General features: G+C 48.5%; 2 protein-coding genes across 2 annotated transcripts; both read left to right on the top strand.

The window, feature by feature from the left end:
* Positions 1–29: 29 nt before the first annotated feature.
* Positions 30–1,199, top strand: EsH8_VI_001212 (uncharacterized protein; the record flags this gene model as incomplete). The annotated part of the gene is made up of 4 exons (XM_083272465.1): positions 30–281; positions 337–352; positions 595–935; positions 1,080–1,199. The coding sequence occupies 4 exons, from the start codon at positions 30–32 to the stop codon at positions 1,197–1,199; spliced, it is 729 nt and encodes a 242-aa protein (XP_083127639.1).
* Positions 1,200–4,892: 3,693 nt separating this feature from the next.
* On the top strand, positions 4,893–6,622 carry EsH8_VI_001211 (general substrate transporter; the record flags this gene model as incomplete). The annotated part of the gene is made up of 2 exons (XM_083272464.1): positions 4,893–5,173; positions 5,230–6,622. The coding sequence occupies 2 exons, from the start codon at positions 4,893–4,895 to the stop codon at positions 6,620–6,622; spliced, it is 1,674 nt and encodes a 557-aa protein (XP_083127638.1).
* Positions 6,623–12,381: the final 5,759 nt, after the last annotated feature.

The raw sequence follows: 12,381 nt of genomic DNA, 5'->3' as shown, positions 1-12,381 counted from the left end.
TGGGAGCTGTGGCCAATTCAACCATTCATATGGGCGACGTTATATTGAGGGAGCATCCCGTTATACTTCAGATGGCAGAGATCTCGGAAACTATCGATCGTCGGCAAGCCTTGTGGGTTCTGGAAGAGGGCTTCATCCGGTTACCGAGCAAGGACCAGCAGAGAATATTCAATCTTTCCAGGGGCACAGGGGGACATGTTCTCGAAGATATCATTCGAACAAATACCTTTGGTGCAAGTTTCAACAACATCGACCACTTCGGGTTGTTTCCAAAAGTTGCGGTGAGAAATCTAGTCCAGAGTAAGCCATTGCTTCACCAGTTGACATCATGAACAGAGAATCAATCACGCTTGTAAGCCGAAGTAAGTCTTCCGATAGCGAGCCAAGGCAGGAAGAATGAATTTACTCACGGGACTGTAGTGCGATCACTCGCTTTTCTCCACGGACGTTGGAATTGGAGGTTGTGGCGTATAAAGATATCGAGCCCGGCGAAGAAATAAGTATTAGCTGTCAGATATTTAAATCCTTTGCCTCCAACCTGCTCGGTCCAATTAACACTCAGAACAGATTTAATGCTAAACATGCTCCACGAAGACCGTCAACAGGCCCTTCGAGAATGGGGCTTCAACTGCACTTGCGCTCTCTGCAGCTCTGCCAATGATGTGGCCCTCTCAGATGTATATCGAAAACGTCTGCAGGAGGTCCTGTTGGAGCTTACGGACCCGTCATTCGGCACGCCATCCCTGGTATCGGAGCTATCCGATGAGCTGGACGACATCATGGAGAGAGAAGGCCTGACGGCACAGGCGGGTGACTTTTACGGAATCATTGCCGGGGTATATGCAGCCATGGGCGAAGTCGAAACAGGCAGGAGGTATGCGGCGCTGGCGGTGGAGAAACTGTTGCACTTTGCGGGGTACGACGACGAGAGGACGGTAAGAGCGAAGGAAGTTTTGGGGGAGTTGGGGAAAGTTGGGGGTGGCGCCTGAGCTGCGATTTGCGTGCTATGTGTATGGTGTGTTTACCGGGGTGAGGTTCCTGATTTGGGATGATTACGGCCTTTACCCCCGTCGCGGCAGCACGATTCTGGATTCTGGCGACTAACACAGACGGGGAATTTCTGGGGGATGATGCCTTCTCCGGCGCGGCGGGTTGGACTGCTGGAAGGCTACGCGGCTATACGGCACAGCGATGGCTAGGGTTAAATGATTCATGTCGATTAGGTTGCGGGAACGAATGTCCGTTGCATCCTCCCGGTTCCTTGGGATCAAAAATAGGACGACTTAGGCGTGCTGTTGCGGGTTGGGGAAGTTGAGGCTCTGACTGGAGCCCTTGGCGATGCCAAGATGGCTTGGAACGACGTTCGCCAAGACACTTTGGCATTCTTCTGTGGACGTCGTCTTTGTCAGACAATGACTTCGGCTCTACTGATCAGGATACAAAGACTAGATTGTCACTCAATTGGAAAATCTCTCTTTCATTATGACACCATTTGTTGTTGGAAAAATGCATTGTGACTAGATGAAGGTTAGGATCATGAAAACTACAGCTCGCAAACAACATCTTGTTACACCAATGTGCATCAATCACAAAACAACATAATTGTTCTTGGACAGAAACTCCCCAATGCGTCTTTCAGTCACTGCGGATGATCACTCAATCTCTCTATTATTTAATTAATGCTTTGGTGGCCAGCATCCCCCTGCTTTCCCAATCCAGGTGACAACGCAACTGATCCCATTTCGGCTACAACGTAACCACAAGCTAGCATAAAAACTCACCACACAAGAATAACCAAAAAGCAAGACAAATATCCAGCAATGTGTATTCAGTGGATCGCCTCCGCAAACTGCACCGGCGCTGTTGGTGGCAATTCACGCAACGGATGCAAGGGCACGCACGTGGCCGTGGTGCGCCGTCAGGTCTGCAACAGTGTCACAGATAATTGTTTGTGCTTCTTCGGCTCGTGCAAAAGTATCATCACGCTGTCGGACGAAGCCCAGGGCACAGTCAACGCGCCGTGCGAGGTTTGCGGTGTGGACGAGGATCCCGAGCAGATGCTGCTCCTGAAAGTGTTTGACTCGGCTTTCGCAGAGGAATGGGTTGTTGCATTTGGATCGAGTCACTACGAGAAATGCACCGAGGGAAAATGGCGGGGGCGTTGGGAGGGGGATGAGTGAGCATGACTTCGAGAGATTGGTAAGTATTTCGCGCAATGATTCAGTCCCAAGAGGTGGGGGGACGTTATGTGGTGGGATGAATGACACAAATCACAGGAATCTTGACGACGAACGCACAAAACAGGATTCTGGACCATTGCGACTGTCGATCAGTCGCTTTCGCTCTTACAATTAGCTCCGAGGCCGCTGAGTGAGACGCCAGATCCTCGCAATTTTCTAGTAAGGAATATGACCAACACGTACTGTATGTTGAACATCGTATGAGATCTAAATTGTTTGTTTTGCACCCCCGCAGTTTTCATTACCTGCCTGTCCTGGGTGGCTGGGTCTGTGTGAATCTGTGAAGGCACTCTCCGCCTCCTCCGCTTTGTCTGCCATGTGACGAGTGGATTCCATTAACAATTCTGTTATGTTGTTGAGAGGTACGAATGCCAGTCTGTGTGTAAGCTGGTGTGTGTGAGAGCCGGCTCGAGCTCTGAGTTGAGCGCTTAGGTATTCCCTCTCCAGTCTTCCCCATGCGGTCTCCATTAAAGGAAGCTTTCTTCGTGGAGACTTTGGGGTCGGGTTGGTGAAAAGGGGACCTGGAGTGGACTCGGGGAATACGGGGTTGAGAAATGGTTGAGATCCTGAATCTCTCGCCCACGAATCACAAGTGTATTACGGCGCAATAATGGCCATCCTGGTTGGCCGAGATGGTATGTAAGCTTAAACTACGGGCGGTTCGCTATGAGATCCATCTCGTCTGGTGAGATTGAGGGGAAAAGATATGGCGCTGGACCGAGGCGCATGTCGGTCGAGGCCCGATGGGCCAGACCTTGTCAAGTTTTACTGGTCAATGTCTTCGGTTCTCCATCCTCGTTTAATATAAACGGAGCAGGCTGGGGTTTATGACTCGATTTTGAAGATTGCGCGGGCGCATAAGTGCAGATTCTTTAGGGGGAGGTGGCGGTTCTCTCACGGAAGATGGCCGAGCGGCAGTTGCACGCGCGTCGGAGCCCCGTCGACTTATACCGGAAATGGTCCTACGTGGTCCACCGGCCGCCGGCAAGCTGCAGCGCGAACATCTCAGATACCAGGGGGGCTAGAGCGGTTTGGCAGAAGGACTTGCGTTAACCAGCCCAAACAAGCACTTGCCAACGTGCGCCGGGTTACAATGCCAAGCGTCATGGATCATGGGGCGAGATGGGGCATTTGCGAGCGCCTTTTTCCCTCCTTTGGTCAGCAGAAAAGGCGGACATCGGCGCTCGACGAGTCATATCACTGCCATTGCCTAGTAAAAAGCTTGGGGGTCGCAATGAAAACGTTGCGGGGAAAAGACCGTCTCGCTTTCTCCAAACCCCAAAAGCGCGGAGAATGCGGAGCCAAGCTCTGACACTACCAGTAGGTGGGAACCGGGGCACACTTTGGATGCCGTTACCTGCCGCCAGGCCCGACTTGGCTTGCACCCTTTGGGCCCCTTGGCAGAACCGGACAAGGAAAATCACGTCACTTGGCACCTACGGATCGCCCTTGGTCGTACTTTTTATTCCGATACCGACGTAGAATGGTTGCAAGCCCAGTGCAAACCCAGACTTGAGGTGTTTGTCTCACTACTCAATAGAAAAGCTGCCGGTGTAAGCGGCGTTGCTCTTTCTGGCGAACGACATGAGGAAGCGCGAAAACTACTGCAAGGGAGTCCTGTGGGTGTGTTGCATCACGGGAACTTGCGGGAGCCTCTTGATCCTAAGGTATCCGGTGGGAGTAAACCTTGATGTGGGAGAGCAGTGTTGAGGTGTACGTGAGCGGCATGAAGACCGCGCTGACTTCCGCACCATGGCCATCCTTGGGCCACTAACAGCCATCTAAAGTTGAACGCTAGCCATCCCGGTTCTTAGAGGGCAGGTGAGCGATTCTGAAATCCAGAGTTTTGTATCAGAGCTTTTTCCGTTGATTCGGTTTTCCGTCACTTGGACTTGGCTATTCGATCCGCATCGGCATTAATAATCCGTGAGCCCAGTTTTCACTAATTCTGCATACCGAAGAGCGGAGGAGGGCGGACGTTGGCTTTGCATGTCAAGTGGATAGGTGGCCAGGCAGAGATACCGAAAATGTGACCGAGAAGGAAAAAAACCGAGACAGACACATCCTACAGTATATGGCCTGACTGGGAAGGATGGAGAATATACTGGGTCAGCGTTCGAATCCAGTCCTCTACCCCAACCGCCCCAAATCCGCCGGCGTGCGGTTGCCATGGCCGGAAACGGACAAGTTGCCGCCCACTTCACGTCGTGGCCATCACCTCTTCTCCCCACGCATCTCCATGTCCATCCCCATGCCACCATCTCATGTTATCCCTGCTTAGTTCCGTTACAGGGACACCATTAGTTATTCCTTCCCTCGTAATTTTTCTACGAAGGTGGATCGGAACTTGAGCGATTGGCTAGTCCGCGGGGCTTCCCCTCGACTTTACGGCCCTTTCCCACGGGGTCGCAATGACCGTGGGCAGTCTCATCTAGGGGGGCGGGGAATTGGCGACTAGATTGGATCTAAGTGATTTGTGTTTGTATGCCTGGGTGCTCCTACTCCCGATCTAGGTATTAATACGAAGCATTCCTCGCCCTCTCTCCAGGCTTCTGTTCTTCAACCGTTGCGTTCACGTCCCAACCATTCCCCCATCTTTTCTTCTACTAGCCCGCTTCGACCTCCCCCGTGCGAGCAGATATTACCGTCAAAATGGCTGGCGGCGGTGTCAAGAAACCCATCAACATCTTCAAGCTCGGAGAGCTTGGCGAGCCCAAGGGCGTCTTCAACTGGCGCTTATGGTTTGCCGTCATCTCCTTCGGCCTCATGGGCGCAGCCCGTGGTGTCGATGAGGGTCTCATCTCTGGTGCCTTCGGCTCCAAGGATTTCCAAAGATTCATCCACTATGAGTCGTACAGTGCCTCTGAGCAGACCAACATCAAGGCCAATGTCTCTGCCATGGTTCAACTCGGCTCCGTTGCTGGTGCTCTCTTGTAAGTTTGCGTCTGCACGCGCTCTCCCGTCCCGACTTCCGCTGACCTCGTACCAGTGCCTTCGTTATCTGCGACAAGATCGGCCGAATCTGGGCCACTCGTCAGCTCTGCATCGTCTGGATTATTGGTATTGCCATCTTCATGGCCAACAACGGACATCTCGGTGCTGTCTACGCCGGCCGCTTCATTGCCGGTCTTGGTGTCGGCCAGACCCCTGTCGTCGCCCCCGTCTACCTAGCTGAGATCGCACCTGCCTCTGTCCGAGGTCTGTGTACTTGTGTCTTCACGGGTTTCGTCTACCTTGGTATCGTGCTCGCCTACTTCACCAACTACGGCTGCCAGATTCACCTTGGTGACAACACCCACAACCGCTGGCTCGTGCCCACCTCGCTGCACATCATGTTCGCCGGCATCATCTTCATCTTGACTTTCTTCCAATTTGAGTCTCCCCGCTTCCTCGTCAAGCAGGGCAAGATCGAGGAGGCCACCGCAACCATGGCCCACCTTCGTCACCTTCCTGTCGACCACGAGTATGTCACCCGTGAGATCTACAACATCCAGCACGCCCACCACGAGGAGCTTGAAGCATCCAAGGGTACCACCTGGGTCGGCAAGGTCAAGGAATTGTTCCTGGTCCCCAGCAACTTGTACCGTCTCTACCTATCTACCATGGTGCAATTCCTCTCGCAGTGGTCCGGTGCCGGCTCCATCACCCTGTACGCTCCTGATTTGTTCAAGATTTTGGGTATTACGGGTCAAAACGAGTCTCTGCTCATCACCGCAGTCTTCGGTGTCGTCAAGCTTACTGCCGCCATTCTTTGCGCTCTGTTCCTGGTCGATGTCATCGGCCGCAAGCGTGCTCTGCTCACCGGTATCACCCTGCAGGCCATTGCCATGATCTATGTCGCCGCCTTCCTTACTCATGTCCCCTTGCTGGGCGTTGACGAGTCATTCAAGCTCCCTGACCATCTGATTGGTGTCAGCAAGGGCGCTATCGGCATGATCTATATCTCTGGTTTTGGCTGGGCCCTTGGCTGGAACAGCATGCAGTACCTGCTCACCGCTGAGCTGTTCCCTCTCCGTGTCCGAGCTCTTGCTACCTCATGGGCTATGACGCTGCACTTTGCGAACCAGTACGGTAACAGCCGTGCCGTGCCAAACATGCTCGTGTCTACCAAGCTCGGCGGCATCTCTCCCATGGGTACATTCTGGTCTTTCGCCGCAATCACCATCATTGGTGGTGCTTGGGTGTGGTTCTTTGTGCCCGAAACTTCCGGTCGCGCCCTCGAGAGCATGGACCGCTTGTTCGAGCTGCCTTGGTACAGAATTGGACTGTACGGCAACCAGGATGCTGAGGAGAGGGATATCGTCCACAATGAGAAGCAGGAGGCTGCTGAGGGCATCCAGGGTGATTCCGAGCACGCAGAGAAGAAGGGTGCTCAAGTTTAAAACCAAATGTAATAAAAGGGCTGGGAAGTGTCTAATGATTGAGAAGGGTATCTAATGAATGCAATATACCCGCAATGACATGAATTCAAGATTCAAAAAACACCTCTCTGATGATCAAAATTCTATACTTCGTTTTGTGATATTTTTCAGTTGTAATGAGCCATATTTATCCATACGTCGGTACGCCGGTCTACCGCGTCTCCCTCAACCTACTGTGCTGTTAGGTTTGGCAAGGGGATGGCGTGAAGATTGCACTGAATCAGTTGAGTTTGGTGCGAGTTCTCGGCACAGTCTATTAAGCCTGTTTGAAAGTAGATTTGAGCTCGTATTCGAATGAATTGCCCGGAGCATTTAGACGCGTGACACTTTGGGAATGTTGGGGGGGGGGGCAATTTGCACGTAATGTGGATCTAGAATACATCCCTTGTGTTTCGTAAGATACGTTCCAAGCATGTCACATTTGTGACTCCAAGATTATCGATCGTTGTACTCACAAGACTACCGAATGTAGTGGAACGGTTTGAATATTGCCTGATTGTCAGGTGTATATGACGTAGTTTATTTGCCCTTGACGACGGCGCAGAGCTCATAGCTTATTTAGCCGATGGCGAGGAACCAACTCTACACAAACATGATTCTTTGTCCCCGGTAGAGGGTAATAAGACTACATATACTACTATGATGAGCATGTTCATTCAGTGTTGGTGTGACATAAGAGAATTAGTTCTCGTGCCTCAAGGCAGTAAACTTTTATATTGGATGCTCTGTTGGAATAATTCAAGGTGGTACAACGATCGCTTTACTTCTGTACACTTGATTGGTATGCAATCAAGCTTGTAAAGCCAATTTTGGTTGAATTTCTTTTTTTTGGATCGGAATGTTGAATCATCTCTCTGTTTTAAAGCAACAAAGAGGTGTTGTCAGACTAAAAGGACTAGAAACGTCTTGATCGATAAACCATAGCACTAAGCAACACCACCAACTTTTTGACAAGTTTTCCAATAGCAGCCAAGGTCTCAGCTATAATGTACTCATGAAAACACCACCCTCATTGACGCAGTCATATTAATGTTCGAACAGAATCGGGGAGGTTTTTTTCTTCTTTTTCAAGATTCCTTGCATAACCGTTTCCCTACGCGATTAATGTTGGCAACTGCCCGCTATCATATCGTCGGCATCCATGTCCATCAGGCGACTAACCGACGGGGATCTGAATGGGAGTCATTTTGAAATATGTTGCAAGTGTACATTCATATGCAAATTCCAGGTTGGAATCTCATTGAACATGGTTGTTGGTAATGGGAGGTGTCCTGCGCTCCTGAAATCCTTCCATAACCACCATGCATAATTACAGATCAGAAATTACAACTTGTCAATCATATCTCCAATAAAGCTTGCAGGAGCTTGTGTTAACGGTATCACACAATCAAATAGATTTTTTCAGCGTGTCCTCTTCTACTCAGCATGAGTGTACTTCACTACGCTATTGGTAACCTCTGACACCTTGATAGTACTGATGGATGTGACTTGGCTATCCCGCGGATTCCCCTGTATGGGGTTTCAAGTACATCTCAATCACTGACTTAAATTTCCTTCTGATTTCACCATGCAGTTTCATAGCCATGCTATGTGATTAGCCAGCATATTCCCTCATCTCAATAAAATACCTTACTTTTCAAATGATTGCAAGTAGTTTCGCCACCAGTTTTTCGCCCCCTGACAAACTCAAATGCCATGACTGAGAAGTAGCCAAGATGTAAAATGACATCTAGAGCGATCTACATCGCTATCTAACCCTCCACAAGGGTTGAAGCTACGTATCTAAGTTGTCGTAATACACATTAGTATGATTTGTTTGCTAGATAATAACGACGTGTTAGGTCAATGGTGAAATTACTACCTCTTTATTGTGTAGCTAGGTGGTAAGTGTAGTTGAAATATGCCAATCCACTGATACTCTACTGAGTGAAGTTATACATACAACTATTGGCATAATAAGAGTTTACAGTCTTCCTTCCATTCCCGCGATTCTCAGGAAGTTAGAGATAATTAGGAACACGTGTTAGAAAACTGAACATAAATTTAAAGGCTTTAATGTACAATTAAATACTCCTAAGATTTCACTATTTGAATTACTATTTATTATACGGACTGACTGACGTTCTAGTTGCTTTTCGAGACCGTGCTAGGAAATTGTCTGCTAATGGCTACAAATGTCACCAATATGCAATAGCAATTAATCAAACCTAATAATAAAACTGTCACGATAACTTCATTCTGCCAAGTCTTTTCTTTAGCTGCAGGCTGCAGCACTTGGCGGTGCATATGTCCCGTGCGCCTGCACGTGCTCACTTAAGAGACTACCCTACATGTTAGTTAAATATTCACTCGCAAATTGAAGATTCTCTCACGGCGTTAGAAGCGAGATTAGTTAATCTATCTACACATATCGCTGTTTACAGGCTAGAGAAAAAGACAACGGCAGGAGCAAAAGATATTGGGCCCTAACCAGGGATCGAACCTGGGACCTCTCCCAGACTGAATTGTTGGCAAACAACCCTAAGGGAGAATCATACCGCTAGACCATCAAGGCTATGATTGATGTGGAGCTGATTACAGACTGCACTGGTGGGTGCCAGCACAAACTGTAATTTTGTTTCTGTCACGATATGAATTTGTGGAGCATGAAGTGGAGCGCGTAAGGCTGTCTAGAATAGAAAGTATTGCAATAGTAGTGTTGTTTTGGTCCCGTCCTGTATCTTGCGTTGGTGAATGTTGAAACTGACTGCCTCTCGATATATCGAATTGACATTATCGTATCTGACTCCAAATATTGGTTGGGAATGTCTCGATAATTCCGTAAGTAATAACTTGTTAATTGAGTCTTCTTGAACTTTCAAAAATGTGTTCCCCGTTGGCATAAGTTTACTTGAGCATACGCCTCTCTGTATGACCTTTGACTACGTTTGTCATGTAGCTGTCTTGCTTACGAAGTGAGTTTTACTTGAGAGCGATCTCCTTCATTGCCAATGGCCATAACATGATGTGGATTTGTTGGTGGCCATACATAGATCGCCACCCTCCATCCTGAAACCCTGATAATGTTTCGGTACGTCATCGTTCTCAAAGATTCGCTGCTAGAGTTATTGAAAAGCCTTGCTCGTAGCATTGGATTGTCTTGCTAGGCGGCAAGATGCTTTCACTAACGCTGTCATGACGGAGAGATTAGAGAGTAGGTCTTCTTTCCAAGTTCTGCCTGCGAGGTTCTTGGGGATGCACATCAGTTATATGTCAGTGTTTAGGTACAAACGGTGCCTATACCTGAGATAATCATATACCTGCAGATCGTTCAATATGCAATCGTTTTATATTGCCCCAGATCAAGTGAAGTCGAACATCACATTCAAGTACTGCCAGATGAGCTAGCCTTGCCCGAGAGGGCAGCCCTAGAGCCTCGTCGGAAGAATTTTTCATGCATGAAGACCAGGCGCCTACCACATGGATCTCACGATTTTTTGCTGCCAAGTATCAAGTTGAAACGGAAACGAGTTTTATTGTGTCTTTCCAAGAAACCTTTAGCTAATGGCTTGTCATTCGTATTGTTGTCGAGTCTCTGCTGGAACACGTTATCTTGTGAGACTGGATGAAAATAATTATTGACGACGTGCTTATTGGGTAAAAGTGTTACTCTATGTAGTCTGATGAAATTCAGCCGCTGTCAAACTGGCTATTAGCAAAGCCCATGCCTGCTACCCTACTCATTCGCAATCCCACAAATACATGCTATTAAGTCATTCCCAACTTTATCCACCTTGCACCTGAACCTAGACAATCCGCTATCTATAATGCATCTCCAGAAGGCTCAGGGTCTCGAACTCTGGAATCTGGACGAGGTTGTAGATATATTAGGGGCTGTTTCAAATGTGCAGCTAGGTCCTCAAAATCGATGATGCCCACGTCCGGAATGTCTCCAAGCACCGACTTATGGAAGGTTGCTGTAAGCTGTCTCATAGCCCATTTCGTCATGAGCACCTACCAGATCACGTGTACTGTTTCATTTGGGGCGGCATTTGAAAACGCCCGCGCTGCAATGTGCACAATGAGTTTTTGGGAGATTCCCTGGAGTTGGCATGACTTGACTCAGTGTGACATCTATTGACATGGATCTCCCGGGGACGGTTTACACATGGATACTGGAGAAGGAGCGAACCCTGATTTGGTGATGCTTCACTGAGATTTCAATTTATACGGCAATGCTTGAGCAGCCATTTGTGGTTTGACGTTGGTAATCCAGATCTAGTTCGAATACGGCTTAAGTCGTACTACGACTCGCATAATTCACAAATAACCTGGGGTTTTCAGTTATTTCATTTGAATCGGCATTGATTCGTCTATGGCGCAAATAGCACTGATTTTTCACGCATTGTATTGTCATTACGGCATGCAAGTTAAATGAAATTCATCTCTAATCACTTGGCGTGCAGTTCGGTACACCCTACACGAACCATATCATCACGTATTAAGGAAAGGGGCCAGAAAGTCCACGTGTGATCGCACGGTTCTGCGGGTTTAATCCCCATGTTGTTTGTGCTTACGCGGCCGAGCTTCCATAATGGTATGGGGCCTCCAAACTCAAAACGAAAGTCAAAATCCTGACCAGACATTTCTCTCTCCATTACCACCATGTCAATGAGACTTGAGCTTTGATCCAGCTAGAACTACCATCGGCATATATATGGTGTATCATTCAACAAATGTCTTTTTACCAAGACCTGCGGCTCTGGGCCAGCTGTAGATATTTCGCAAACGTTTCCTACGGTGGTATTCATCTCAGCTAGACGCCCTTAATAGTTTATGCATTTGCTTGAAGTTGGTGTAATACAGTAATCCCGTCGCAATTAGATTACTTCGCACATCACCATAACGGAAAGAACATTTTGCCTTCAGTAGATGTGATCATGTAGCCCAAGAGGACACCCAACCTCGTATTATCCTTATTGAGTTTTGCCGCCCCCTGTGGGCGATAGTTGATGAACAAGTTAATATCATCACTATCAAAACATGTGTACACCGGCAAAGATGAAACATTCGATGAATCGTGTTCCCGCCAATCATCAAAGTCCAGGCCCCATATTCATATGCCGCACGGTTAGTTATTGAACGCTAATATATCAATCAGAATATTGTGTTCTTTCTTTCGATCAGAGCACCGAGATGCAGAGAGTCGGATAATGGAAGAGAGAGAGTCGGGAGATATGTGTGGCCATATGAATGTTAAATTTCCAGTTGCGGTGTGCCGAACCGTCACGCATGTTCAGATTGTGAAGACTGAAAGTAGGTAGGCAAGGTGATATCCCAGATGGGAGTGGCGGTGGCGAAGCTCGCGAGAAGAAGAACCGGGGGGGTTGGGAGCTGTGTAGTGTACCTCAGGTACCTTCTAGTGCATTTCTTCCAGCCTCAAATTCTGCCCAGATTTTCCCACATACATCACCAATGTTACCACCTTTCACCCATATAGATGGGACCCCTTTGAGCAACCCCACAGTAGCAGAACCACAGCAAGGCGTGAGCCTGGGTATACGGAATAAAGCTGGCTAAGGATTCTGAATGCAGAGCCACCCGCGGCTTGACCCTGTGAAATAGACATCGAAGAGCGGTCTGGACGATGGCTAAGGCAGTTCTGGCTGCACTTCGGCTTGCAAATGGCGTTGATACGGACCATCAAATGGCACTAAGTAGTGATGAGTGATTGAAGCCTC

This window comes from Colletotrichum jinshuiense, chromosome 6, assembly GCF_051148585.1.
Source record: "Colletotrichum jinshuiense chromosome 6, complete sequence".
NCBI classification, from domain to species: domain Eukaryota; kingdom Fungi; phylum Ascomycota; class Sordariomycetes; order Glomerellales; family Glomerellaceae; genus Colletotrichum; species Colletotrichum jinshuiense.
Note: the sequence above shows the minus strand (reverse complement) of the source record. Positions and strands in the feature narration are given on the sequence as shown.